Source organism: Ictidomys tridecemlineatus, chromosome 4 (assembly GCF_052094955.1).
Source record: "Ictidomys tridecemlineatus isolate mIctTri1 chromosome 4, mIctTri1.hap1, whole genome shotgun sequence".
Taxonomy (NCBI): Eukaryota; Metazoa; Chordata; class Mammalia; order Rodentia; family Sciuridae; genus Ictidomys; species Ictidomys tridecemlineatus.
The window spans coordinates 11,252,253-11,279,904 of NC_135480.1; the positions used below are offsets into that span (position 1 = coordinate 11,252,253).

General features: G+C 57.6%; 1 protein-coding gene and 1 long non-coding RNA gene across 14 annotated transcripts in view; one reads left to right on the forward strand and one right to left on the reverse strand.

Moving 5' to 3' along the window:
- The first annotated feature begins 1,971 nt into the window (after positions 1-1,971).
- Syt7 (synaptotagmin 7) overlaps positions 1,972-27,652 on the forward strand; it is a 59,629-nt gene continuing 33,948 nt past the window's right edge. For 4 of the 11 annotated variants that reach the window (XM_078045902.1, XM_078045904.1, XM_078045903.1 and 1 more), the window contains exons 1-2: positions 1,972-2,426; positions 24,475-24,578. In XM_078045902.1, coding sequence (XP_077902028.1) covers positions 2,396-2,426; positions 24,475-24,578 — 135 coding nt within the window. In that variant the 5' untranslated portion in view covers positions 1,972-2,395. The remainder of the gene's footprint in view (positions 2,427-24,474; positions 24,579-27,652) is intronic. The other 7 variants (XM_078045906.1, XM_078045907.1, XM_078045908.1 and 4 more) reach the window with 5 other exon arrangements.
- Positions 14,757-26,797, reverse strand: LOC144377006 (uncharacterized). Of its 3 annotated transcripts, none has more exons than XR_013437475.1 (3): positions 26,330-26,728; positions 15,202-15,866; positions 14,757-14,849 (listed from the first exon to the last, which is right to left on the reverse strand). It is a non-coding gene; the product is annotated as an uncharacterized LOC144377006 (long non-coding RNA). The 3 variants fall into 3 exon arrangements; XR_013437476.1 differs by having other exon boundaries at positions 15,537-15,866; positions 26,330-26,720; XR_013437474.1 differs by having other exon boundaries at positions 14,757-15,866; positions 26,330-26,797.

Sequence of the window (27,652 nt, forward strand, 5' to 3'; positions counted from 1 at the left end):
AGTTCTTTCTCCTCGAAAGGCCTTGGCTTCACCCTCTGTCACCTGAGGACTGGTGACAGGATCATCTCTCAGATGTCTTCTCCATTAACTCTGAGAAAGCACGTGTTTCCAGATGTTCAGTAAAGACCTGTTGCATTGCAATGACTAGGGGTTCTGCTGTCCCTCTCCAGGCTTGTAGGCTGGTGACAGGGAGGGCTCTGGAGTGGGGAGAGTCCTGAATGGGGTCCTCTGCGTGTGCCGTGATGGCCTGGTGGAGTGGGTGTGTACCATGGTGCATTATTGCTCTTAATAAGAGCAATGAGAGATGCAGTTGGGGGAGGGAGTAGGAAGCTGAGGCAAGGGACCTTGGAATCCCTGCCTGTGGCTTGGTTTTCTGGCGCTTTCTAGGCCCAAAAGAGAGTTGTGGACAGCTCCTGGATTCTCGGCTGCCTGCGGATGAGGACGGCTACAGAGTATATGGAAAAGAGGGAGGGACGGAGATAGCACTTGATCAGAAGGAAAGGGCTGAAATTTCTGGCTGTTGGGGAATCGCAGGCCTTAACCTACTGATGCCTTTTTTTTCCTTCCATTTTTAATTAGAACATTCAATCCCAGGAAATCTGTTCTTCACCGGAACAGTCTTTGAGAAGGTTTTCTGGGGGAATTTCCTTATCTGTTTCTCAACCGGAAAAGCTGTGGGTGGAGGTGAATGTATGTGTGTGTGTTGGTGGGGAGGGGGGAAGGTTCCTTGTGAGTTCTAGGGGATGATGTGTGTGTGTGTGTGTGTGTGTGTGTGTGTGTGTGTGTGTGTGTGTTAGGGGAAACTTGGGACAGAGATTTGTCCTTGGGTCCTAGCTACCTACTGGCTGTGGGAAGGTGGGGTGTGGCTGGGCATGAGCTGCCTGGGATTAAGGCAGTTAGGTGGATTTCTGGAATGGAAATAGGAATCTTGAACTTGGGAAAGCCTGTCTCACCTGTGAACTGCATTCTCAGAAGAGGGGAAGGCAGGATTCTGCCAGAAACCTGGGATTTTGCTCGCTTAAGTGCAAGGTAGGGGCAAGACCTGTACTATGGAAGTATCTGTGTCTCTTTGTGTGCTAGGCCTGTCTGTGTGCTTGTGTGTAGCAGTCCATTAGTTCTGTAGGTGTGTGCAAGGAGGTGTCCATACCTGCTACCACCAGTGGTTCAGTTACAGGCCTTTAAAATTCTTGGGAGATGGGTCTCTCTTCCCTCTCCCCAAATCAAATCATTCCCATTCTGCGAGGAAGGAGAAGTAAGAGAAATAGGGTTTACCAGAACTTGGACTGTGTTGAGAAGGCACAGAGGCAGAGAGGGCCAAGAGAGCCCGAGTGTTGGCAGTGAAAGGGGGTGTTTCTTTCCTACCAAGGAGGTGCTGGGTCAAGGAAAAGAGGGAAGGGACAGAGGAAGAACAAACAGGAGAAGGATGGGCAGAAGCTGAAAGATACGCTTTCTTCTTATGTGGTTTTGGGTCGGTAGACCTAGTGCCCCATAGAGGGCAGAGATCCTAGCCCTTTGGGCTCCCGCTGCGTGCAAGCTCTGGGAACCATCAGAGTGAGCGGGCGCGGGCGCAGGCCCTGTGCTGGCAAAACTCCATTCCTGGTTTTTGCACACACCATCTCGTCTTCCCGGTACGGCTACGGTGTCGAGTTCGGAGCTGACGCCCTCGAGCGGCCACCCAGCGGAAAACCCGGAGTGGAGCTCCACGCCTTTCGGGACGGAGCCAAAGGGCACCTCGGAGGAGGTGGCCGGCTCCGCCGCCCTGCCCCGTGCGAGGCGCAATCATCTGGGGTGCACGGACGGAGTTGGTCGCGCAGTGCGGAGGGACCCACATGCTCAAAGAATCCCGCCGTGGGGCTCTGCAACCCTCCCCGCGGGGGCCACGGGCGGGCGGGGCGCGCGGGGCGGCGGCCGTGCCCTCGGGGCGGCTCCGGGCGGCGGCGGGCGAGGGCTGCAGTGCGGCGCGCGGCCGGCAGCGGGCGGCAGCGGGCACAGGCGGTGGCGGTGGTAGCGGCGCTCGGCGTTAGGCGGGCGGCGCCGGCGGTGCCCCGGGCGCGCTCACACACGCGCTAACACACACACACACACACACACACACACACATACACACGGCCTCGTACACACTTACATACGCTCCGGCGCGCACACGCGGCGCGCAGGCCGGAGGGAGGAGGCTCGGTGCGGTTCGGCAGCGGCGGCAGCGTGCTCCGCGGGCGGGCGGGAGGGCTGGCGGGCGGCCCCCGCTCCCCGGCTCCGCGGCTCCGTGCAGCCCGCGCGGCCCCCGCCCTCGGACCCGCCCCCGGGGGTCGCCCGGCCCCATGCCCTGCAGCGGCGGCGGAGCAGCGCTCGGCCGCGGGCGGCTCTGAGGAGCCCGGAGGGAGCCGGCGACGAGGGGACCATGTACCGGGACCCGGAGGCGGCCAGCCCAGGTAAGCGCGGCCCCGCGCGGGCTGGGGCGCCCCGCACCGGCGGGCAGGACGGCGGCAGAGCCGGGCGCCGTCTCGGAGCCTCAGCCTGGGGCTGCTGTCGGCTGGAGCCATACCGCCTGTCCCCCAGGGTCATCCCAACCCTGGGGGCTCGGGTTCGAGTGGCAGCGCCTGGGACCCTGAACCCGCAGTCTTGGACACTGCCAGGCTTGATGCCTGGGGCCGGCTTCGCAGTGTCCCCACAAGGACCTCCTCCCCCCGCCCCCCAGCAGCCCAAGGACAACGTGTGTGGCGGAGCGAGGAGCCACTGCCCCCGCGGGAGCAGGGCAGTGCCCTCAGAGGTACCCCCGCTCCCCAGCACCAGTGCCCGGGGAGGCTAGCGCGGAGGGACCCCAGGGCGAGGATCCTGCCGCTTTGGGCCAAGATCGTGGGCACAGGGGAGCGGAGTGGCATTGGCCGTGCCAACTGTGAATTGAGAGGGTGCCAGGGGGCAGGTGGGAATCTGGTGCAGCAGCAAGGCTGGGAGGCTTCTGGGGGGTGGGGAACCGCAGGAGCGTGAGAGGGGAGGTAGGGGTACCTGAGGGGAAAGAGCGCAGCGGCCGATGACAATGGGGATGCTGGGGGGATGTTCTCCTAGGCTTGAGGAGGGGGAAGCAAAGAACCCAAACTCACTCCAGTGTTGTCGGGGAGGGAGGGGGAGGGGCGGCACCCCTTTGCATTTCTCCTCAAAGGGAGTGGCCGGGAGCCCACTGTCTGCTTAGCATCTTCCAAGTCCAAGCCAGCAATCTCTTCTCCTTCCTCGGGAAATTGCTCTGCCATTTCCTCCTTGGTTCCTGACGCCTCCTCACGCAGTGCCCACCTGTAGGCAGGTCCCCTGCAGCTCCTGCCCAGGCTCAGTCCCAGCTTCTATCTGGGGTGCTCCCCCTGACTCAGGACACCCCCCCCATCCACCAATTCTGCCATCGGGGTCTCTTTCTGGGTTGCTGTCCCATGCTGAAAGCACCATTCGGATCTAGGACCTACTCCCGGATGAAGAGTCTGTGGGCTGTCTGCTGCACCTGGGGTGCAGGTGCTGGAGGGAGGAAAGGCTTAAGACCCTCTGCAGAAAGCTCCTCCTGAGGCTCTCCAGGGCAGGCTGATGGGAGGACAGGCTGGTGGGCACTGGCTTTGCCTGTTCTGGCCCCAGCCTGCACTTGCTCTTTCCTGGAGGGACAGAATCAATCCATCCCTGCCTCCTGAAGAACCAGCTGTCACCCCTGTCAGTTCATTTCAGCCCAGGTGGACTGGGGACCACCTACTGGGCTCCTGGTATCATGCTCACTTAGCACTTGGGTATCAGGGGAAAAGAGACTCAGTCTTCCCTCTGGAACCTCGTGCCCTTCTATGATTGTCCTCTAGGTGAGGGCTACAGGGGCATTGCCTTTGGAGAGTCCTCCCTTCATCCATCTGGACCCAGGTCACAACCCTGGCATCTTCCCCCAAGAGGAGCCAGCTTCCAGCACCAGGGCTGAGGGCAGGGGCATCTCTGGCTTGGCTCACCTTCTCAGAAGGCAATAGTTTTGTTGAGAGACCAGTTCAGGGTAGTAGGCTGGAAGAGGGTGCAGTGAGGAGCCTCCCTTCCCCCTGCCCTGCCAGGCTGGCAGCCTCCCCCTTCCTTTCCAGTTAGGCCACTGGCCTGGGGCCCTGCCTTCATCCCTCTCCCCCACTCCTCAGCACTCCCACGCCTGGGCACTATGACATCACCATTTCTCCAAGCACCTCTGCCCTCTCCACGGAGGCCAACTTTGAAGGGCTTGGCATCTTCTGGGCAAAGGGCCTAGACTCCAACACTGGCATCCCCTTGACCTTTCCTCCCCCTTCCCTGGTTGGATCTCCCTGTCTGGGATTGGGACCTGTCCTGTCCCCCTGCAGCTACAGGGCCCCCTAGGGCCCCTGGCAGAGGCACTCTGTGTAGGAAGGGGGCTGACCTGAAGCACTCAATGGGTGGGGTCAGAAATAGTCTGGAGAGGATAGAGACAGTTTGGATCCTAGTCATCCAGAGATCTCCAAGGGGTCAGAGACTTCCATTTGGCCTCGGTGTCCCCCTGGGATCTGTGCCCACCTCCTATAATCCCTATAGCTCCAAGTCAGACTTCCTCTCTCAGCTCACTCAAGGCTGCCTGAGATGCTGTTCCTCCAGCCAGAGCTCTGTCCCTCATTTCTGCCCACCTCAGTCCCCCTTTGCCTTGCCAGGTGGGAGTGAGAAATGCAAATTGATTCCTGTGTGACTCAGGCCAGTCCTGCTCTTCCCCTCTGGTCCCCCAGGAACCAGAACCTCTTCTATCCTGGTCTTATCCCCCTCTCAGGAACACCTGCGGCCCAATCCTGCTTTTTAAAAACGTTTCTTGTTCTCTCCCGCTGCCCCCGGCCCCTGGCTGGAGCCAGGGGGTCTCTGTGGTGCTCTCTCCCTACCCACTCTGCAGGTCCCCACAGGGCTCTGCGTAGGGTTAAGACCTTACCTGGCAGGTGCTATTCCCTCCTCCCCACTTGGGCTCCTGTCCCCCAGGCACTACACTCTCTTCCATGTATTATGAAGAAAGAGACTGTGGGAAAAAATGAGATCCCGATGGAGAACAAGAATGCAGACCTGTCCCCTCCCATGCACACCCATGGGCCCCTGCTCCACACTCTGCCCAGTCTCTCAAGCCATACCTGCAACCCCCCTCTGCCCTCAGGCTCTATCTTTTTGTATCCCGAAACTGGCCTGGCTGGGCTTCCCTCTGTCTCTCCAATTGCCTGTCCCCAAGCCGGGCAGGGCCTCAACAGGCCTGCAGGGGTCAGCGTTGCAGTGGGCAGGCAGGATGGCAGCAGGGAGGAGGAGGGAGGGAGAGGTGACCTTGCAGTGAGCTAGTGAGCAAGGCCAGAGAGGGAACTGCTGGGAGAGAGGTCAGGTCCCGGGGGCTGCCTCCCCAGTCCCCAGCCCTCTGTGAGCTTGTTCCCTCAAGGGTAGCTGTGTGCAAAACCTGCGTCTGTCCCACCTGTTAGTGGGATCTATCCCCTACAGACATTCTGTCAGGCAGCCCATTTCTTGGGGGTGTGGGTACCAGGCTCTTTCATATTGCCTGGGGCAGGGTCCCTTGGCATGGTGGGTCCCCTTTCTAAGGCAGAAGGATCCACAGAGTTGGTCCCGGCAATCCTCCACTCACTGGGCACAAGTTAGGGACCGAGGCTGATGAGGCTATGTGTATGAATCAGGAGTTAGGGGCATGGGCTACAGGGCAGATTAAGGTGCCCTATGAGGATCACCAGGATTAGGGCTGGGGCTGTGGTGTGGGATGGTCCGAGGAGGCCTGACTCTGTCCCATCATTTCACTGACCACCTTCTGACCTTCTCCCAAGCTGCCCCATGTACCTAGTCACAGGTCACCCTGTAGTCTGGTCTCCCAAAAGTTATGGCAGGGAGAGGGCTCTTGGGCTGAGCAGGTGTAACACCAGGGTGGGAGAGGATGCCCTCTAGGGGTGTGGGCCAGAGTCCCCACCTCCCAGCTGTAGAGTTGCTGTGGAGACTGGCCCCTCCTTTGGCCTTGGTTCATGCTGCTCTATGGCCTTGTGGGGACAGCTCCACCAACAGGCTAGGTGGAGGATGGTGGGGACAGAGATGGCTCCAAAGCCCCTCCTTGCTGGGGGGGAAGCCACTAGAGCAGGCTGAATTGGGATGAGGACCTACAGGCTGGCTGGTGGCAGGTGAGGGCACAGCTGGAAGCCGGAAGAACAGGTGAGTATCAGTTGAGCAAAGACTGCCCTTGGCCAGCTGGATCCTGAACCCCTAAGCTTGGGCCTCAGGGACACTGAAGGTGACATAGCATGCCAATGGGGGCTGCTCCTCTCAGCCCCCCCAGTGCTGCTGTGTGGGAAGGGCAGAGAAGGACATGGTCCCCTTCTCTCCCCCCCACCCGCCTCCTTACCCCCTCACCCCTCACCCCGACTCTGGTCCTCTCACTGTTCTCTCAAGGACTCACCTCCCTCCCATGCTGGGGACGGAACCCAGGGCCTCTCACACACGAGGCAAGTGCTAACACTTAGCCACGTCCCAGCCCATCCTCTCAGGGACTGAATCCTTATTGAATCTGATGGACCATTTTCAATAACTGCTTCCCCCAAGGGAGTGAGTCTGAGAACAGCAGGGAGGAGCTGGTGAGGGGGGCCGCGTGGGGGAGAAGGGGACCCAGTACTGAGCAGAGGACTCTGGGTTGGAGGAGGAGTCTCAGCTCCCTGGCCTCAGAGGCGCTGAGGCATCTCAGGTGGGCAGAGCGGGCCCTGCTCCATGGGCAGTGCCTGCCAGGTGGTACTCTTAGCTAGTGAGGTCTGCTTTCTCTCTCAGAGAGGTCACTGGTCTGGCCAGGTGCCGGAGCCAGCCTGTGCCAGCCCCATCCTGGGTGCCCTCCTGCCTTGCCAGGGAAGCCCAGCCAGTGGTGCCAAGCGAATTGTGCCAGTTCCATGGACATGAAAGTCACTGACCTTCCAGGCAACAGGGGCAGACCTCCTGGGCCCTGTCCAATTGGTGTCTGGAGGGCAGGGCTTTGGTCTCACCCAGCAGAATTCCCCCAGGGTTGGAACAGAGTTGGCAGACGGCGTGGGACCTGTGGAAGGGGCTGGATGGCGCCCAGAGCCTGCGCCTGGAATTCCAGACCAGTTGCTGTGAAGGTGGACTGGCGGTCACTGGCCGTGCTTTGGGGGGCTCAGCAGCCTCCACCTGGAAGGGCCCCTTGCAGGTGTGTGGCCTGTGGGGCCGGGCTGGGAGTCCACCTGCGTGGTGAGCAGGGATGTTGGGGAACTGATCTATTCCTGTGACTGTGCGTTCGGGGCTCCAGCGCCGGTGGCAGCGGAGGGCGGGGCGGCGTGCACTGCCGGGTCTGTATGTACCTACGTGCGTTTGCGTGTGCGGGCGGCAGCTGGCCGGCCGTAATAGCTGCGCTCATCCGAGTGCCGTGCCCGCTATAAACAGCAGCTAATGAGTGTATTTGTAGGGAGGTGCGTGGAGGTGCGCAGGGAGCTGCGGCGGAAGGCGTTGGGGAGGGCTCCTCCCCCTCCTTCCCTGTACTCTGTCAGGCAAAGCCAGTGACCTCCAGGGATGCTGCCTGCCCCCAGACACACCCTCCCACCTGCCTGCTTGGCTACCTTCAAGGCCTCCATCTGCACGGAGGGCCTCACCTGGCTGTTAACACACTTGAGTATGGGTGTGGATGTTCGTGGAGTTTCGATGTCGGACACAAGCATTGTGTGGCTGTGTGTGTGTGTGTGTGTGTGTGTGTGTGTGTGTGTGTCTGGCTGGGTTGTGCTGAGCTCATCTGGCTCTTCTGTGTGTGACTGTAGCCACTCCTGTGCATGAGTGTATGAACCCCTCCCCCAGAGTCCTAAGAGGGGACTGCCCCTAATAACGACAAAGCCAAAGACGCTGTCAGAACAGGCATGTGCCACGGCCCTGTTTCTTGAGCGTCCTTTCTGAAGACCAGGAGGCTGGGTACTGCTAGGGCTGCCCAAGGGGGAAAAAGGGGTGACCCCATTTTGTCCACTAGAAGAAACAGCCGGAGAGGTCTGAATCCCAGGCTCAGTGGACCCCATAGTTTCCTCTTGCACCAGAGAAAGGTGAGAACCTCCTGAGAGCCCTCTGGTCCTTGGGCCCCCAGGAGCTCCAGGAGAGAGTGGAGGGACGCTGATGGCCAGTCCTGGGGGGGGGGGCGGTGTATGTGTCTGCACCCTGCCCCAGCCAGGGTCTGGTGGCGTGAAGGGGTGCCCGTGTGAGGCCCTGCGTGAGGGGAGTGAAGGAGAGAAGCAGAGAGCCGTGTGGCTAATGTGTCCAATTAAATTACTTCAAACCCTGCTGCGGCAGCTGCTCCCGGCGGGGCTCCGGGTACAAATTGGATCTGTCTCATTACCACGGGGTGGTGTCAGCGGGACCAGAGAGCTATGGCCAGCATGGCCAGCACATGGTAGGCCTCCCCGTGCTCTGTCCACCCCAGATGCACACAGCCCCTCACATCACTGCTCGCTCCAGCACCCCTCAGGTTCCCCAAAGCCCACCATGTCTTGGTATTGGGGCTACCTGTCTACCTCTTGCTATCCCTGACCCCATCCCCGACAGCCCAACGGCTCCTGAGAGCCATTTCTCTCTTGAGGGGTTGACTCATGCTTTGTGAGCCTCAAGCTTAAGCAGTCCCCTCTCAGGTCACCCAGCATACCCTGCCCCCTCTCCTGCTAACAGCGATGGTGCCCCAACGGCAAGCTCTTATTGTGGAGTGCTTGGTAGATGCTAAGCATCTTCTATGTGTGCTACCAGGAATGGCTTGCTGAAACCAGGCTCCGGTCTCAAACAGCCATTGAGTGAACCTTGGCAGAGGAACCAGCTGCTGTGTCCCTGCAGCACGTGACTCCACCTCCATGGCCTCAGTTTTTCTCCTCTTTTAAATGCACGTGATGATGGATCCCTCCTAGGTGGCTTGAGGATGAGGTGAGATAAGGCGGGAAAAGTATTTCGCAGAGGGCCTGGCACATAGTAAACACTCAGCCAACCGCAGCTGTTATCAACATTATCCGGTATCAGAGATTGATGTGTGGGATGAGGTTTCTGGAAGCTTTGAGGAGGACATGCCTGCCACTTCCTTGGTGGAGAAGCTGGGGAGGGCTACACCAAGGCAATGCCAGTAAGTTACCATCAGAGTGGCGGAGATGTGCACCAGGTGCTGTTCGAAGCTGGTCCATCCTCAGAATACCCTGAGAAGTAGGAACTTGGAAGTAGAAGTTGGTCTGGGAACCTGGCCCTTTGGTGCATGTCTGTGATCCCAGCGACTCAGGAGGCTGAAGCGGGAGGCTCACAAGTTCAGGGCCAGTCTCAGCAACGTAGCAAGACCCTGTTTTGAAATCAAGAAGAGCTGGGGATGTAGGTCAGTGGTAGAATGCCTCTGGGCCCAATCTCCAATACTACAAAAGAAAAAAGAAGTTGTCTGGGATCCCAGCCATGCCACTACCTAACAACATGAGCTGCGGGTGCAGGGCTTGAGTCCTGAAGGAAGAATAAGAGTTTGCCATGTGAGCAACACAAGTGAAGCATTTGGCAAGGTGAGGACAGCACAGGCAGTGGCCCAGAGTGCTGAGGGTCTTGGCCATTTGAGGCAGCAATGAGTGCTTCAATGTGATTGCAAGGGTGACCTTGGGGACTCCCTTGGTTTGGGAAGGTAGGTTGGGCCTGGAGGCTTTTGAGCAGATTCTAGTGTGGGGGGAAGGGGAGCCTGCAGGCAGGCAGGTAGATGCCACTGGAGTCTCGGCGGTGAACTACCTGTGCCTGTCTCTGCTTAGCCCCTCCTCTGCCTCTCACCTGGCTGAGTCCAGGGCATTCATGCCTAGAGATCTGCAGCACCCTGCTGGACTGGGGCCCTGCCTTTGTCAAGCTTGTGGCAGGTACTGGGTGGTCAGGGTAGCCTGATGCAGATGGGCATCACTGAACACCCCAAGGAGCCTTGTCCTGGTGCCTGAGGCATCAGAGGAGGCCTCTCTGGGAGAGATGAGGAGCCAAGGTGAGCAGATTCAGGGCCCCAGAGACACGGTTAATGCTCCTAGGCATCAATTCTGCACCCACCCCACCCAGCCATGGGCACCAGCACCACGCCTGGGGGAGCCACACAGCTCACACTGCATCCGCCAGGCCTGAGCTCCAGAGCCCCACCAGAACCAACCTGTATCCACGGCAACTAGGCGGCTGCCTCCCTCTCCATGCCCACGGCCCCTGGCACAGGGGCCCATTCTCAGCCAGGCCTGGGTACATCCTCCCACTCCCATTGGGGGTCATCCACGCTGAGGTGCTGGAGTGTGCACACATGTTGACATTTGGGTCCGTGTGCACACTTGATTATGCGTATGTTCCCTGCAGAGGGAAGCAGGAAGGTGGGCTAGGGTGCCACACTTTGCAGCCAAGGATTCATTCCGTTGGTATGGGGTGGGTGGCCAGACAGTCACCAAAGAGCCTGATGACAGTTTTAAGCCTTTGCCTCAGGGATCACAGAAAGAAAGCCAGCTGAGAGAAGGGATGGTTGGGATGAATTAAAGGCCAGGGAAGCAGCCAGGGAGAATCCCCCCATCCGCCTTGTTCCTTATATACGTTATTCCATTTCATCCTCGCAGCTGTCCTCAAGGGAGCTATCATTATCGCTGTGATACCTATGGGGAAACCGAGGCCCAGAGAGCTGGAGGGTCTTGCCAAGCCATTCAGCAGAGCAGGAATAAGGATCTGTGTCAGCCGCGCTAGAAAGGCTGGGACTTAACCACTGGGCCACACTGCCTGGCGCCTCCTGTATCCTACTAGGATCCAAGCCAGCCTGTCTCTCAGCCTGTCTCTCAGAAGAGAACACTCGGAGTTGGTATTGGCTGCAGAGCTGGACTCGGAGGGTGTCCCTAGCGCCTCTTTTAGTGCTTGGGCTGTCCCCTGAAGCCTTTGTTCTCAGATCCCTGAGTGGAACAGTCTCCTTCCCACCCAGTCTCCGTTCACTTCTCCAGGCAAGGTGGAGGGATCCTCTCACCAGGGGAGGCTCGGGGAGAAGGGAGGAGCCCTTTACTCCCTGCTTGGCACCTGCCAGCCCTGGAGGAGCCTGGTGAATTGTCTGTGTGCCCCCCCCAACCTCATTCCTCCCTCTCCAGCCCCCGCCTGGTTGGGGAGGTGCGATTTCACAGCCTGTCAGCTGAGGCCTAAAAATACCCAGGACTCTGAGATGCTTGGGCAGGGGGAGGAGAGAGCAGGGACCAGGGATGGGGTGAGGGGTGCAATGGGAAGGAGCCCTAGTGGCACCATAGTCCTGCTCAGACCCTCTGTCGCCAGATCCCCCATCTGGCCCCCAATCTGGCAAAGACAGAGGAGGGCCAGTGTCCCTAGACTCTCAGGAGCTCATCTGGGCACTCAGAACCGAGAGAGGGCTTCTCCTCTGATGGGAACTGTGGACCCCAGGCCCCTCAGAGCCTCCGGTGGATGCCCGCCTCTCCCTCCCCACCCCCGAGCTGGCTGGCATCTGCGGGCCGTGGGAGCCGGGCTGTGCTGGAGCCTGCTTCCTTCCTGGAGAAGGTGCCCGCTCCTGTGAGGAGAGAGGCGTGAGGAAAGCAGCGGGGATGGGAGTGCGGCAGGTGTGTGGTGTGACGTGTCAGCCACCCAGGCACTAGAGGGAAGCAGAGGAGAAGGGTGTGGTGGCTCACGTCACCGCCATGTGGCTGTGTGCTGCAGCGTGGAACGTGGTCCCCACCAATCAAACAGTACCCAGAGCGGGGGACATGTGTGTGTGTGTGTGTGTGTGTACCTGCTGCAGTGGGCCTGCTCCTGATGTGGGACTGCTTGTGGACATGTGTGACCCAGAAGGGCTGTGCCAGGTAGAAACAGGAGCAGGTATGGAAGCCTGAGCAGACACATCATTTCCTGCGGGCACGTGACAATGTGTGTTTCCCATGTGAAAACACGATGGCACAGGTGCCGGTGCAGAGAGCCACGGACAGACATCTCTGAGGCACCCCACAGGACTGAGAGGGTCCTTAAGGAAATAACGCGCGGAGTGGGAGCCGGAGCAGGGACTGCAGACCAGAGGTGATGGGGTTCAGGTCCCGGGTCTGCCATGTGTTGGTTGCGTTGTAGCCTGGCAGAGCTCCATCTCCCATCTGTGGAATGGAGGTGACTGCCCCATCTTGGGGCCATTGGAAGACTGGGTCTGTCACAGCACCACGAAGGTAGGGGCTGTCATTATTATCTGGTCCCACTGTTTGATGGCACAGGTGAGAACACCAGGGCCCAGAGAGGGCAAATGCACTCAGAATCACACAGCAAGTTGGAGGCAGAGCCCAGTCTGGGTATCAGACTGCAGTGCCTTAACACAGGGCTGTTCAAGTCTAGGACCTCAGGGTTCCGCCTCTGTTCTCGGATGCCCCAAGAATCCCCCACAACACACAGCTGCCTAGATTCTGGGGCCTAGATCCTGCCAGAGCTGGGTTTGGGTCCTGGGAGCTCATGGACCTCAGCATCTTCGGATAATGCCATGTCAGAGGGGTCCTCAGGGCAGCGGCCTCAACGTGGCTGGTGACCGGAGTTACAGACATGCCACTGGCTGGCTCTGTGGACTTGGCCATCCCTCAACCCTCCTGAGTGTCGCTTTCTTTCCTTTAATGGGATGATAGTGATGTGTACTTTATAGGGTTGTCATGGGGTCAACAGGATCCTGCAGGCCGTGTCTTAAGGAGCTGGCGCACTGTCCCTAGCGAGTGCTCCTTAACGTTAGCTGCAGAACCTCCCTCAGGGCTCCAGAAGGACTGACTTCCTTTGCTTCCCTTCCAGCCCCTGGCCATCCTTGTTCCTTCCATTTGCCACCCATACGCCACAGGGCTTTGATCAGGGACTGGCTGCTAGCAACCAAGATCCATCTTGTCTCCTGCTGTCCCCTGGAGAGAGCAGGACCCACCACTGGGACTCAGCCCTTGAGCCTTCTGCATCTGGCTTCATCGCCCACTTGCTATATGACCTTGGACAAGCATCATTTCTCTTTGGGCCTTGATCTTCCCTCTGAAATGTAAAAAGGCTGGACCACACGGACACGGGCAGCTGGTCACAGTGCTGTGTGACCCAGGGGGACCCTGGCTTGGCCCACTGGGTTGGCAGGGAGGGAGGTCAGCTGCCTGCCCCCAGTATGTGAAGCATCTGGGGTCTGAGCTGGCTGGTGGCCTGCCACGGTGCCCGCCTGCACCTGTGGCTGCGTAGGAGGGTGTGCAGGCCCGGCTGGCTGGGCACTGACATTGGGGGAGGCTCAAGGACAATGACACAGAGAGAGCCCTTCTTGGGACTCTGGGAGCTGCCACTCCAAGCTGTCCTCCCTGTTTTCCTCCCCCTTCTCCCTGGGGTTTCCTCCGCGGTTCCTCCTTCCTTCCTGCCCTTCCTCTCTCCTTCCCTTTCCTGGAGTCTCCTGGTAGCTCCCTCTCCAACTTTTCCTCGCCTGCATCTTGACCATCTTCCAGGTCCCTTCTTCTTCTTCTCCCTCTGCAGGGGGCAGTGCCCCCTTCTGTCTCTGGTTCTTGAGATGCCTGCTTTCCTTCTTCCTTGGATCCCAGCATCTTGGCTCTTCCTGGCACCTCTGCTGCTCCATGGCCTCCGTCCCTCTCACTCTGCACGGGCATGTCTAGTTCCTTCTGGCTCCTGGTCCCCTGGCTCTCCTCCACTTCAGAGCCCCGCTTCCCGAGGATCTCCACCTCCCTTCTTCCAGCTCCTTGGAACTCCTTAGCCCCTCACTGCCTGCTTGCCCTGGCAGGCCTTGACCCAGGCAGTGTCTGTGGCTGGTGCTGTTACCCAGTACCTCCACAACCCCCACTCCTGTGAGTTGAGAAAGGGGTCAACTCGGGGCCCAGGGACTGGCAGCCTTGCTTCCTAATTAGCAGGAAGTAATTGCCTGGAAAAAAATTTCATTTAGAATGAGACTCCAAGACTCCAAGTTAAAGCTGAGCCAGCTGATGGCCCCTGGGAAGCAGGAGGGCAAAGCAGCCCTGGTCATGGCCTCAGGAAGCCCCTTGGGAGATGAAGGTCTCTAGGACTCCCTGCCCAGCATACCCTTAGGACCCCTGCCTTGGACAAGTGGGAAGCAAGCCCTGGGCTGGCAATCCTGCCATCTTCAGCTGAGGTTTGGCTGATTGCTCATGGCGACTTGGGAGAGCCACTTATTCCTTGGAGTCTTAAGTTTTCTCTCCTCTAAAATCAGAGCAGGACCATCCCTACTTGCCTCGCCCCTCAATATCTTGAGGTTCAATTCAGATGGTGGATTTGCAAGCACGGAGAGGGCTGTAAGTGCTTCCGAGTGTCAGGTGTATTGTCTTTTTCCATGTGGCTCTCGATGGAGAGGTGAGGATGGCGGGGAGGTGAAATGGTCCTGGAGCTACCTACGGGTAATGAGGCTCCAGAGCCGGGAAGGATGGTAAGGTGAATCTAGCTGAGTTGCAAGATTAAGGGCAGACAGGTGCAGTTCCCCAGGCCAATCTTTTTTTTAATATTTATTTTTTAGGTTGTAGTTGAACACAGTACCTTTATTTTATTAATTTATATGTGGTGATGAGGATCAAACCCAGGGCCCCACACCTGCAAGGCAAGTGCTATACTGCTGAGCTACAACCCCAGCCCCCACCCCAGGCCAATCTTAATACTCAACAGCTGCACCGCCTGAGTGGTCACCTCACCCCTCTGAAGCCCACCTTCTTCATCTTATGATGCTGCCTCCCATGGGGATTTTGTAAGAGCTCTAACTACAGTGCTTGGCACATAGTAAGTGCTCAATAAAGGATACCAGACACATCTTCCATAATTAAAAGCTATTATCTTTACTCTCTGCCTGGGATCCAGAGAAGCAATGATTTGGGGTGTTGTCTTCAGGTGGTTTTATTAATTGCCTGGAAAAAAATTTCATTTAGAATGAGGAGAGTTTGTTGGAAAGAGGAGAGTTTCTACACCAGTTAGGCTCATCTCAAGTCTAAAAATACCAAGAATAACTGCTTCTCAAAGAGCCCCCACCTGTAGGGCAGGGAATTAGGAGTGTCCTGCAGTTGTAGTCTTCTACCCCCTCCCCTCCCCCACTTTTTCCTAGGGAGGGCCAGTGGGCAAGGTTCTCTTTGGATGAGTGTGGAGTTGGGGGCCTCTGCCCTGGGGAGAGACAAGTTAGAGGCCTTTGCATTCATCTTGGAGGACTGGCCCTGCAGAGGGAGTAAATGTTGGTATTTGTTTCCACGAGTCTACCCCACGCACCTGGGGGAGGAAGCAGGGAGTTTTGCTTGTCCCAGGTCTGGCCAGCTGGAGGGAGTCTGCTCTGTGACCTGGGCAGCATGGCGCCCAAAGAGGCCAGAACGCAGTGGGACAAGTTGGAGCGTGCGGGTGTTGGGCAACGCCGCGAGCTCAGAGTGCCAGATTGCCCCAGGAGCGGCGAGGGGGCGGCGGGGGCCAGGCCGTCTGCCGTTCCTTCCCTGCCCGCGCAGCGCCACCGCTGGGGACCTTCTGTGCTCCTGCTCTGGGTGCAGTGCCGCGCCGGGCACCAGGAGGCAGTGTGGCGGGCTCTGCGGGAGGGAAGAGGGCGTGGCCTTTACCTTAGCTGGGGGAGGCTCTTTTTGTCCCGGAGTTGGACATCTCACTGGGGTCCTCGCCATCCGGGGAAACGGAGCCCTCGAGGTCGCGCAGCCTCTGCTGTGGTTCCAGCGAGGGGTCGACAAGGTAGAGTGTGGCCCAGGGAGGCGGAAGCACTAGGCTACGACGTGGTGCGAGGACCCCAGGCTCGTGGCTTCTGCTCTCCAGGAGCGGCGCAGAGGGCCGCCTGCAGGACCGAGGTCTGTTTCAGCACCAAGGACAGGGACGGGGCGTCCGGCTTGGGTTTCGGCACCACGGACAGCTCTCGGGGTGGCGTGCTATGCTGCTCCGTCCTAATAATTTGTGGTGTAAATGATAGTACCCCAGAATATACTAAAACAGCACCCGCGAGAGGGAACCTGACACCATAAATTTTAGTGAGAAGGTCAAGGACCAGGAAGGTAAGTGAGTAGACCAAGGTCACACAGCCAGTGAGTAGCAGAACTAGATTTAGATCCCACACTGGTCTCTCTCCAACCGTCTCTCCCACACCTGGATTCCCTTTAGTTCCCTCTCTCTTAAACACCCCTGCGAGCTCCTTCACGTGCTGTCGCATCCTCAAGAGCTCTTGAGCTGGCAAAGATTAAGAGCACTCCCCTCCCCCACCAAAAACCCCGGCTGAGGATTTGAATCCCAGAATGAACCATTCCTTGCTCCGGGGGCCTTTCATGGATCCAGGCCTCAAGTGAGAGGGAGTCAGGGAAGGGCAGGTGCCCTGGCCTGTAAGGAAGCCTGGGGACATAGGGTTGAGTCATCCATCTGAGGAACTCTCCAGTGCTCTGAGATCCTCAAAGGAAAGACAGCACACTGTTCCAACCCCAGCTTCTTTGCAGCCGTGTATTATTAATAACAATAAGATGCTGATTTAGGCCAAGGCACAACAATGCATTATTCATAGGAGTAACTAGTGGTCAAGGCCTGCACTTAATCATCACACGTCCCGGTCCTGCCTCCGCTCCGCACTCCTGGCGGAGAGGCCCTCCATCTGAGCTCCTCCTTTCTTGGGCTCCTGCTGCTCTGATAGACACGATCGTTTTCATGGCTACCCAGGCATCTCATCAGCTTTGGGATCAAGGTGGGTGGGGAGGGCGACACGTTCCTGGCTAGCTCTTTGCTACATTCCCTTCAGCCTGAGCTCCCTGCTCAGAGCTGACACCTGGCCATGTCCATCCTGAATAGCTTTGACCCTGGTGACTTCCGGGCTCAGCAGCTCTCTCTGGGGTCTACAGATGGCCTGTCCCCGTCCCTCCCCCTTCTTTGGAGGCTGAACTCAAGCTGGATTCATCAGACCTTCCTAAGCCAAGAATTGTGGATGGTGGGGGCGGCGGGCAGAGGACGCCGCCCCCACCACCTCCATTAAATGTGACAGTGGATGTGAAGCCCTGTGTATAGTGTGCGGCACTTTGCAAACCGTTCAGCGTCGTGCAAATAGGAGACGTTCTTCCCAAGGCCATCCTCTCTGCTGGAGGAGAGAGTGGAGGTAGGGAAGGTGTGGACGAGGCCCTCGTGCTTGGCCAGGCCTGCCTCCCTGGTGAGAAGTCGGAATGCTTGTGGATCCTGACATGTCCCCGTCCAATTTCTTGCTGGAAAGACTCCTGGCCCATCCAGATAATCCTTCATTCGCTGTTTACTCACTTGGCATCTCGTCTGAATTCTAAACCGTCTGCACCCAGCCGGCCTCTGCGGCCCCTGCCAGCAGGCTCTCCCTGGCTCGCTCACGCATTATCTGTTTTTATTACAGTCAAGGTTGAGGAAGCTTGCTCGTGCTAAGCCCCTATTTTCAGCTCCTTGTAACTTTCCAAAACAATTCCCCTTGGGGTTCCTCTTCTGCCAGCCTTGCCCCCACCCTAGGTGAGGCCTGAGGGGTTGTGGGCATCTCTGCTGCTTTCTGAAGGACACTCACAGAGAAAGTCCTGCGGGCAGTGGGGGGGAGGATCGAGGCCCATTTTCTTGGGAAGGAGTACTGCCTTCTCCCCGCCTTCCTTTTCTCTCTTCCTTCCTCCCCGCCCATCTCATTGTCTTTTTCCTCTTGCAAGAAATAGAGCTGCCCTGCTCCCAGGTGGGTGGCCTGGAGTGGGGAGTTTCAGAGTGGAGAGAGGACACAGAATTCTGCATGTTGCCAAGAAGCAGAGCTCTGCCTGGCTGTCTGGGCTTCAGGGTTTGGCTCCCTGGTCTCCGTTCTTTTCTCTCCCCACTCCTGCCTCTTTCTGGTTTTCTTGTGTGTGTTGGGTCGGGGGCCAGAAAGGAGGAAGTATAGGCAACAAAAATGTCCCCCTTCCCATGCCCACATTGCCCTGGGGCTCGTGGGCTCTGCCCACTCCCAGCGCCCTCCCGCCTCCCCCCTTTCCCATCTGCTCAGCCTGCGTGTGAAGGTGCTTCCTGAGAACCTGTGACTCCAGCTTTCACTTCTCCACCTTGAACATCATGGGGGGGGGGGGAGCTGCAGAGTGCAGAATCCGGTGGGAGGAGGCGGGCTCAGGCTGGGAAGGTGCTGGCAGATGAGCCCAGACCACCCCAAGGGCACTCTGCTCCATCTCCGAATAGTGGCTGGGCCCCAGTCAGTGCTAGAGACGGGCCCTGGGCACATCCTCGGGCAACACCCTCCGCCTTCACTCCTAACCTGCCCAGCTCCAGCACCTACTCCCTGGCTTGTTCTGGGGCCCTTAGGGCCTGAGCCTCCGTCTACAAGGCCAGTGCCTGGGCTGGTGGAGGGGGACAGTTCTAGGAAACACATGTGACCTAGGGGCCTCTGAAGTGCCTGGGGAAACTCAGCCCTGACTCTCTTTGATAAACTTCTTGGGCAAATGGGAGCCCCTCCCTGGCTGCTCTCTATTCAGTGCTCACTGGGCGCCTTCTCCTCTAGCCACTGTCTTCCAAGTGATTGTTTCAAGGCATAGCTCCCCTGAGGTGGAACAAGAGGGACAGCTGCGGACTTTAAGTCTCACCGTCCTCAGGTCCAGTCTGGGCTTTGCTTTCTTCTGCTGTGAGCTCCCGGGAAGCACTGAACCTTTTCTAGCCTCAGTTTCCTTCACTGTGAAATGGGCAGAACTTGGGATCTGGGGGTGCCAGCCTTCAAGAGAGGGGACAGTCTATATCAGGACGGTTTGGGGAGCCCCTGAAGGACTGGGCATAGGGAGTATGCATGTCTCCATCTAAGAGTGCAAGAGCAAGTAAATTCTGGGGAAGAGACATGTGTACAGATTCTCACTGTGTCCTCCTGTGGCTTCTCTGCACTGTGGTCTGGGCTGCATGACAAGGAAGACTCTGAGAAATGGGAAGACAAGGTGTCACCCCATGGGCTCTATTCAGGGTGCAGTTCTAGCCTCAAGAAAAGGGGGTCGATCAGAGGGTCAGATCATTCAGATTTGGGAAGGGAAGCATCTGCTGTGTCTGTCACGGAGGAGAGCTTCCTGGAGGAGGCGGGCTTCCTGGAGTCTTGAAAAATCCCCTGCATGTGCTTAGCAGTCGTGCATCCAGCTACATACCTTGGACTGCAGGGATGAAGGCTGAGCCTGGGTCTCAGTCCCCTAGGGGCCCCAGTGTGGAAAGGACATAGAAAGAGCCAATTATGAACCCGATATAGTTCCTGGGAAGGCAGAAAGAATTGTAGGAGGGAATGAAGACCATCTTCGGCTAGGTGCCTTGAGGACCGAGAATGTAAGGAAAGGCCACGCAGGCAGAAGTAACAGCTCACGCGAGACCCCGAGGTGCAGAGGAGAGACCTGCTGCAGGAAGGAGGAGAGGCGGGTATGGGTGGATGGTGCTGTGGAGTCGGTACAGATGTTGCCACATGGTTCTGCTCAGAGGGAGGCCATGATAGCATGGGAGAGAGGACCGGCTCAAGTGCCTTATTTCTCCTTGCCTCTGTCTCTTCCCCTGTGAAATGGGGGTAAGAATGGCCTGAGGTGCATAGAAACGTCCTGACACAGTATCTGCCACCCTGCCTGTCCTCCATGAATGTTGGCTCTCCTTTGATCCCGGCAGCACCCCAGCAGAGGAAGTCAGGAATTATTATCAGACTTATTATCATCATTTGAAGGTAAGCACTGAGATCTACTGTGGGCCTCGCCTTGGGTCATGTAGCTGGTCAGGGACGGAGCCTGGGCTTGTACCTGGGACATCTGCTACCACGTCTACGGCTCATGTTCTGCTCGGCCTCAGGAGGAAAGGCAGAATGTGAGCAGACACAGGATGGCAAATTCGTGGAGGAGAGAGTTCCAGGCCAGAGGAAGTGTGTGAGTGTCCAGATGCATGGATGGCAGCATGCATCAGACATGGTCATGGTCATGGTCATGGCTGTGCTCGTGGGTGTGTACATTATATGTGTGAGTGTGCACGCGGGTACTGTGCCAGGGTGAGTCTCCATGACATGTGTGTATGAGAGAGCCCTGGGTGTCTGTGGCTCTCCTCCCACGCCCCCCGGGCAGCTGCTGCGCTTGCTCTTAGAAGTCCCTTCCCTCCCCAGTAGCTCCCCGGGGCATCCCAGCAGCCGGCAGGGCCGTTTGATTCTGTTCATCCATAAATCATGACTTGCTGAGGAGATGAGAAGGGGTTGGGAGTGGGGGCAGAGCCCTGGCAAGGGACCAAGTTGGGTCTACCGTTCGCACCTGAGTCCCAGCCTGACTTCCAGCTGCCGCCCCCACCCCCTGTCCCCATGCCTCCGCCCTCCCCCTTCCATGTCATGCGTGTTCACAGATCCTGGCGATGGTCAAGTCCTGGGCCAGGGCGTGGGTGCACAGATTGAGTAAGATGGGACCCCTGACCTCTGCTGCCCTGTGGGGAAAGCTAGAGTATTTCCAGTTTGGCGTTTCATTCAGCACTCACTGAGCTCCGTGTCCCAGATATCTCTAGTACAGGGCGTGACATGGTAATGCCATGATAATAACTAGCATTTATTGCCAACCTACTCCGTGCCAGGCCCCGTGCCAAGTGCTTTATATGTACTCGTTCCTGTTAACTTTCCAACAGACCTGTGAGAACTGTACTGTTGTTAGCCCCCATTTACAGATGGGGAAAGTGAGGCATGCAGAGATAATGTCACATGGCTGGGAAGAATCTGAGCCAGAAATTGAGCCCGGGCAGTCTGACTCCAGCCCTGGCACTTGTCACTCTACTCCACGTTTTTGTGGGGTTTTTTCCCTTTCATTTGGTAGTAGGGGTGGAACTCGGGGTGCACTACCACTGAGCTACATCCCCAGACCTTTTCATTTATTATTCTGACACGAGGTCTCGATAAGTTGCTAAGGGTCTTGTTAACTTGCCCAGGCTGGCCTTGAACTTGCAGTCCTCCTGCATCAGCCTCCTGAGATCTGGAATTACAGGAGTGTGCCCTGGCCACCCAGCTTCACTGCTATCCAAGTTGGAGGCAGGAACCGTGTGAAGGGGGGGACTCAGGCAGGAGAAATTAATCCCCACAGGGCAGATTAAGGAAGGTTCATGGAGGTGGGATTTTCATTTGGGTCTAGGAAAAATCAGAAGTGTGTCAGGCAAAGTGGGACATGGGGGGAAACAGAAGGGTCCTGGGGTGTGTGTGTCTGTGTAGAAGTGGCTCTGAAACTCTGTCCTTGATGGCTATCCCAATCTCTTCTTTCCATCTTGTTTGGGTGACAAATGAGATCACAGGCAAGCATTGAACATTCAACAAATATTTGCTAAGCAACTCTGTGTGTCAGATACCATACTTCTCACAAAGGGTACTGCAGCAAGCAAAGCAGATATAGCTCCTATGTTCACAGGCCGCACTGTGTAGTATACCATAGGTGATTAATAACTGGTAGCCTCCGTTATTATCTTTATTCCAAGAGGGCTGGCTTTCTTCCACATTCATTCTTACAACAAGCATTTATCAAGCACCTACTATATGCCAGGCTTTGTCCTCAGTGCTGGGAATAAATATCGTGGTGAGCAAGAAAGCAAGCCCTGCCCTCACGGAGCTGACTTGCTGGAGAGGGGGAACTGTGCATGGACATCTTGTCCTCCCTAGGAGTGGGACTACCTCCGGGGGTTCACAGGCCTGATCTGAGATCTGCTTGGGAAGCGGCACAGCCAGGAGCACCGGCTCTACCCACAGGATTCAGAGCATTCGCCCCGAGCTCTGATTAGCTGCATGCCCACCACAGACCCGGGGTGGGGGGCAGCAGCAGGCTGAGCCCACGCAGCACTCCCAAGACACCCCCGGGATTGGACTGGCAGGCTTGGTTCTGCCCAGCTCCCGGCTCACCCTACCTCCCAGGTCTCCCGATGTCATCTGTCTGCCCTTGTCTGCGTCTCACCCTCAGGGACCCGGGACGTCTCCTCTGCCCAAGGATAGGTTGCAGAATTCAGCCCTGTCAAAGGCTGACTAGACCTGCAATATTTTCTTTCCCCAGATGTTAATATGCTGACAATAAGGGGACTTGAAACCATGTATGTCATCTGAGGAAGGGATGGAAGGGCCCGGGCAGCTTTGCCTGGAGAAGACTTGAAGGGGACATGAAAACTGTCGGCAAGGATTTGGAGGCCCGTCATGCAGCCCGCCTGCTCCCCGCAGCTCCGGAGGCAGGCTCAGGACCACAGGGGAGGGTTCCAGGGAGTCGGCTCAGTGCAAGACACAGCAGGCCTCACCTCACGGTGCATCGGTGGTGCATCGGGGAGGGCCAGCTTCCTGCAGAGGCAGCTCCCTGTCAGTGCCCGGGCTGCCCAGGGGGCTGTGCAACGGTGGGGCCTGACTCATGACTTTCAAGGTCCCTTCCAGCCAGAGACACCGTGACTCCCTGCTCTGGGAATGGTTCGCTCTGACTGGCAGGCGAGAACACGCTTGCACCCCTTGACGGTAACATCACTTGAGGGCACGCCGGCCAAGGACGCCTTGTCACTTTTACTCCCAACATCAAGGCAATTTGCAGTGGCAAGCGTTTGTCTCATGCTGCCTTCAAGGACTGTCCAAGGGATGCTGAGGGGGGTCGGGGATCTTGGGGAGGGGAAGAGTCGGCTTCCTAAAAGATGATGGCGTTCTTTACACTGCAGGGGACCCTAGAGTCACTGTTCCAGAGGGGTTTCAACTTCCCTTAGTAGTACATCCCCTTCTTCAAATGGAATTTCCTGCAAAAGCTCAAGATGTGAAGCTGAGGGAAATGACGCTGCTCTGACTGGACAGGGCTTGAGAGGCCACAGCCCCTGAGAGATTCCAGGGAACCCTGGGGGTTCCAAAGAGCCCACTTTGAGAACCACTAACCATCCACCTCTGGAGTGGATGATGGGATGTCAAGGCAAAGAGTATGAACTCTGAAGCAGATCACCAGGGTTTAAACCCTGGCTGTCCCACTCACTAGCCAAATGACCTTGAGCATGGCATTTGACCCCTCCGTGACTGAGTTGCCCCAGGAAACTCGCAATGTTTATCTCCGTTGTTGCTGTGAGGATTAAGTTGCTCTTGCAACTCGGAGCCCCTGGAACTCCTGGCTCATCCTCTGAGCCAGGAAGGGTCAGTTTTTCCACAGATGGCAGCACTGATTTCAGTGGCATGCCCCTGGGGCAGGACTTGGTTGCTGCAGGTTGTCCAGGTCAGAGCTCATGTTGCTGTGGCCCTGGAGTTCACAGTGAACTGGGCACAGGGACTTCCTGCAGCGTGAGGCTGCATACTTGTACAGGAGCAAGCTCCGTGGGCACGGCGGGTGGACACGGGGAAGCCTTCTCTGAAGGGAGAGATGGGGCGCACGTGGCATTCTGGAGAGAACAGGCAGTGAATGGGCTACAGGGTCCTGGAGCGATGGGAGGGAGCCCAGGGAGCCCTGGGAACTGGGCATGACCGCCGGGCCTTCCTCATGGCCAAGCAGGAGACGCCAGGAGAGGAAGAGAAGGCGGAAGCTAAAACCGCGGGAACCAGGACCAAACAGATATTGTCAACTCTTAATTACCACAATCACCGGCACTGAAGAGCCCACGCAGGCGCCTCTGTAAATAAACCACGTCTCCTTGACTTCGGAACGCGTGTCGTTGCAGGGCGCTCCTGTGTACTGTGCACGTGGGGCTCTGCCTTCTCTCCACTCACTCCCCCACACCATCATTTTTGGTCAAGGTTTCGCCTTCCTTACACTTGGTTGGGGCTGATGTTTACAGCCACCTGTGAAGAAGGCAGGGGAGGTGGCTTAGTGCAAAGCCACCCAGCTAGGAAGAGGAGGGACTCCCTGAAGCTTATGGCCCTGAGCTTACAGAATGGAAGCCGCAGGGTAGCCCCCACCCTAAGCATTTGGGACTTTGAAAACAATGAGATGGGGTTGCAACCGTGGGTGGGAGGGCAGAGGTGAGCTCACAGGCACAGCTGGGGAAGGCAAGGGTGGGCAGAGGCCAGTGGGGTGGGCTTCCAGCCCAAAGGAAACTGAGTTAAGGTGAGCAGAGGGGCCCAGGGATTTCCCCTCTCATTACACATGTGGCTGTTGAGTCTTGGCCAAACCCTTAAGAGGGACTGTAGGAACTAGTCCTTTAGGTCCATTTCACTGTAGTTGTCACTCAGTGTGTGTGTGTGTGTGGGGGGGGGTCCTGGGGACCTGGAAGGGCAGAGAGCCACGAGGACACAGCACCTACTTTAGAGGGATTGATGCACCTACTAAGGGCTGGCGGAGCTGAGGGGCACATATGGCCTCTCCCTTTCAGGGAGTCAAGTTTGGAGAATGGTATGGAGACACCAAAAAAAGATGCCAGCTGGCACAATTCTCCCAATTTATAGATGAGGAAACTGAGACACGGAGGGGTGAGGTATTTCCCGAGTTGACCCAGCAAAGCAGAATGGGAGTGGAACCAGGACTCAGAGCTCCCAGCTTTGAGGCCAGAAGATGGAAAGCGGGGTGCTCTGGGGAGCTCTGGGATGAAGGAGAGTGGCTGTCCCTGGCCAGTGAGGGTCTGACGTGTGCCTGTCGTCCCCAGGGGCACCCACCCGCGATGTCCTGCTGGTCTCTGCCATCATCACCGTCAGCCTTAGCGTCACGGTCGTCCTCTGCGGCCTCTGCCACTGGTGTCAGCGCAAACTGGTGAGGCTCCTGAGGGCCCCTGGGGCGTGGGCGGGGCCTGGCCCTGCACCCCCTCACTCTGCAGCAACGGGCTGCGCATTCTCGAGAGTGTGCGCCCGCCCAGATGGACCACTTGCCCATACAGACGCACTTCGCGGAAATTCCCACTACACACACGCCCTGAGTTTGCCCGGGTCTTAATCCCATACTTCTTTTTACACTCAGAGCCACACATCTAGGGACACACATTCATGGACAGACCTCGGTCTCAGTCACCGCACTACACACATGCGTGCATGCGTGCGCACGCGCCCCACCTCCCGCATAAAGAACCGCAGACTCACACGCGCTGACTGAGAATTGAGGCCCCTCAAGCGCCAGCGCCGCGCCCCTCCCTTCGCTGCCCCGCTAGATGGGCGTGGCAGAGCCCAGTCTCCTGGCCAATGAGGAGGCACCGCCCGCCCCACCCCACCCCCAGCCGCGGCACATCCATCCTGATTCTCCGGGTTTGTACAAGCTCAAACGGCTTCTTTTCATTTTTAACGAGGGCTGGGAAATTAAAGAGCAGGATTAGGCCATCAATAAGTAACGAGAACGTCTAGAGGGACATTCATCACCCGAGGGCGCCGGGAGGGGAAGCGGGCTACTGCCACCTTACCCACTCACCCACCCGCAGCCTGCAGCCCGCAGCTCTGCAAGGGCCACTTCCTGCAGGCCCTCACTCCCTGCTACTCATCTGGTGTTTCGCTGCCCTGCCCAGAAGCGGGGTGGGCTGCAGGGGTCTGTAGGGGGCTCCCCGATGGTGGGCCCAGAGGTGTCTGTGAGGTGCAGGGCTTTGCAGGCATCCTCCAACCAGAGAATGGTGTGAGTGGGGGCAGGGTGCCACATCTGGAACCCCGTTTTCCCCTGCCCACTCCCAGAGGTGCCATAAGGTGGATAGAGCTCCATGCCCCACTCCTATGGAGGAAGAGGAGGAGCAGATAGCCTTGGGAAAGGGTTGTGGGGTCTTGTAGGGGGCCTATGGAACCCAAGCAGTCCATAACCTAGCATCTCCTTCAAGAAAGGCAAACTCAGGAGCTGGGGTCTACCTCTCCATCCACCCGGGGATTTTGAGCACCAGGCAGCTTTGACCCCTGGGGAAGAGCCACGGAGGCCAGCCAGCTCCATATGTGCATGTGTGCAAGCATGTGTGACCTGGCCTACTCCCTGCGTGCAGGTGTGTGGTCCTTGGATGGCTGCTGTGCATTGTTCCCAGGTCCCCCGTGTCTACATCTGTCTCAGAATTTCAGGGGAGGTGTCAGAGGGGAATTGGCCACGTGCCTTGGTGTGCAAGTGTCCTCTGAGGCCATGGAAATAACAGCTCACACTGCAGCCCTGTGTGTTGCAAGACTCTGTGTTTCTGTCTGTATTTGAAGGCAGGGGGAAAGGTTGTACAAACAGGCACTGCTGGTGACTTTGCGTGTGCATGGGAGTGGGGTGTGTGTGTGTGTGTGTGTGTGTGTGATTTGTGCAGCGTGTGTTGACTTTCAGGGCAGTGGTGCAGCATGTGTGTGTATATGTATGTGCACGGGTGTCTGTGTGTCCATCCTGAGCAGTGAGATGTGGATTATATCATCAGATCTTTGTGTGACTGGCACTGAGGTATGCCTCCATCCCAGCCTCTCCTGCATGTGCCACAATGTGTGTGCACCACTCTGTGCGTATGCCCATGTATGCATGCATGTGTGCTGAGACGTGCCTTCCAGGACCAGGTTACTCTGAGCCCCACTCACCTCCAATCAGCGCAAAGCCTGCAGACAAGAGTTCAAAGATGACAGCTTTGGAAGCAGGAGGGGGCCAGCAGTGCAGGGAGCGCTGGGAGATGCAGATCCAGCCTCTTCCCTGGTCCCAGCATGCCCCCAGCCACCAGCCAGGAACTCTCCCAGGGCTCCAAACTACAGTCTGTCCCTCTTGACTCAATAGAACATTACTTTCTCAGTCCTTCAACCTACCGCCCCCAGCCCCTGGCCCCATGGGTTCCAGGCATCAGGGAGCTTTATGACTGGGCTGTTTCCTTGCTCCATGAAAGGAGCTTTAAAATGCTCTCCCTACGAACAGTTGCTGGGCTCTCCTTGCCTGCCTGTCCCCTCAGCAGCAGTGACGTGATACCCTGACAGCCCAGATCCCATTTCCAAACATTAATAACTTCCTTAATCTCCAGCTGGCTTTTTCCAGATCAGCCTGGCTAGCCCCCTTCCTGATAAGCCTGCTGGGGGTATGGGCTCCTTCGGAGCCACCTAATGTCTCCTAACCCTTCCTGGATTTCCTATTAACTTGGGTTGCCCTATTAAAGTCCCCTGCCCCCTCTCAACCAAGCCGTGCCTTGGTCCTTCTCCACAGTACCTCCTGCTGCCAGGAACAGCTGCAGTCAGAGGGGACGGTTCTCTGAGCTGTAGGAAGAAGAGGGGCCGACAGAAGCCCCCAGAATGCCCTGGGCGAAGCGGGATCACCTACCTCAGCCCAGTCCTGCCTGGCCTTGGGGAAGGGGCAGCCAACTAGCCTGAGGAGAGGATGCTGGCCAGGGCAAGTTCTCCAGTCAAGACCAGAAATATGAGAGAGGATGAGGCCCTGGGGGGTGCCTGCAGGAGGGCCCACCCTGCCGGAGATCTAGAGAACAGTGGGTACCGGGCTCCTGCCAAGGGTCCTGCTAAATACAGCGTGGCCCCTAGATGTTCCCAGTCAGTACTGGAGTAGTTTGAAATCTGAACTTCCGGGTAATGAGGGGAGTGACAGGAGACGAGCTGAGAGAGAACACTCTGTAGACCCAGAGGGTCCAGCCGCTCTGTGATTTAACTCTTAAGGTTCTGGCTCTGGCACCAGCTGGGCCCAGGCCCCCACTGTGGGTGGGACCATAGAAGAGAGGCTTCCACGACTGGTGGGTACCAGGTCCCCCTCTAGGGACAGCCCTGCCTTTGTGCAGCTCCATTCCAGGGAGAAGGAGCTGAAGTAAGCCAACAGAGAAACAATGGAGTAAGAACAGGGCACATCATCCTGGGGGGGCGGGGCGCATCTAGTGACATCACACCATTTCAGACAAGAGGAAAGAGACCAGAGGG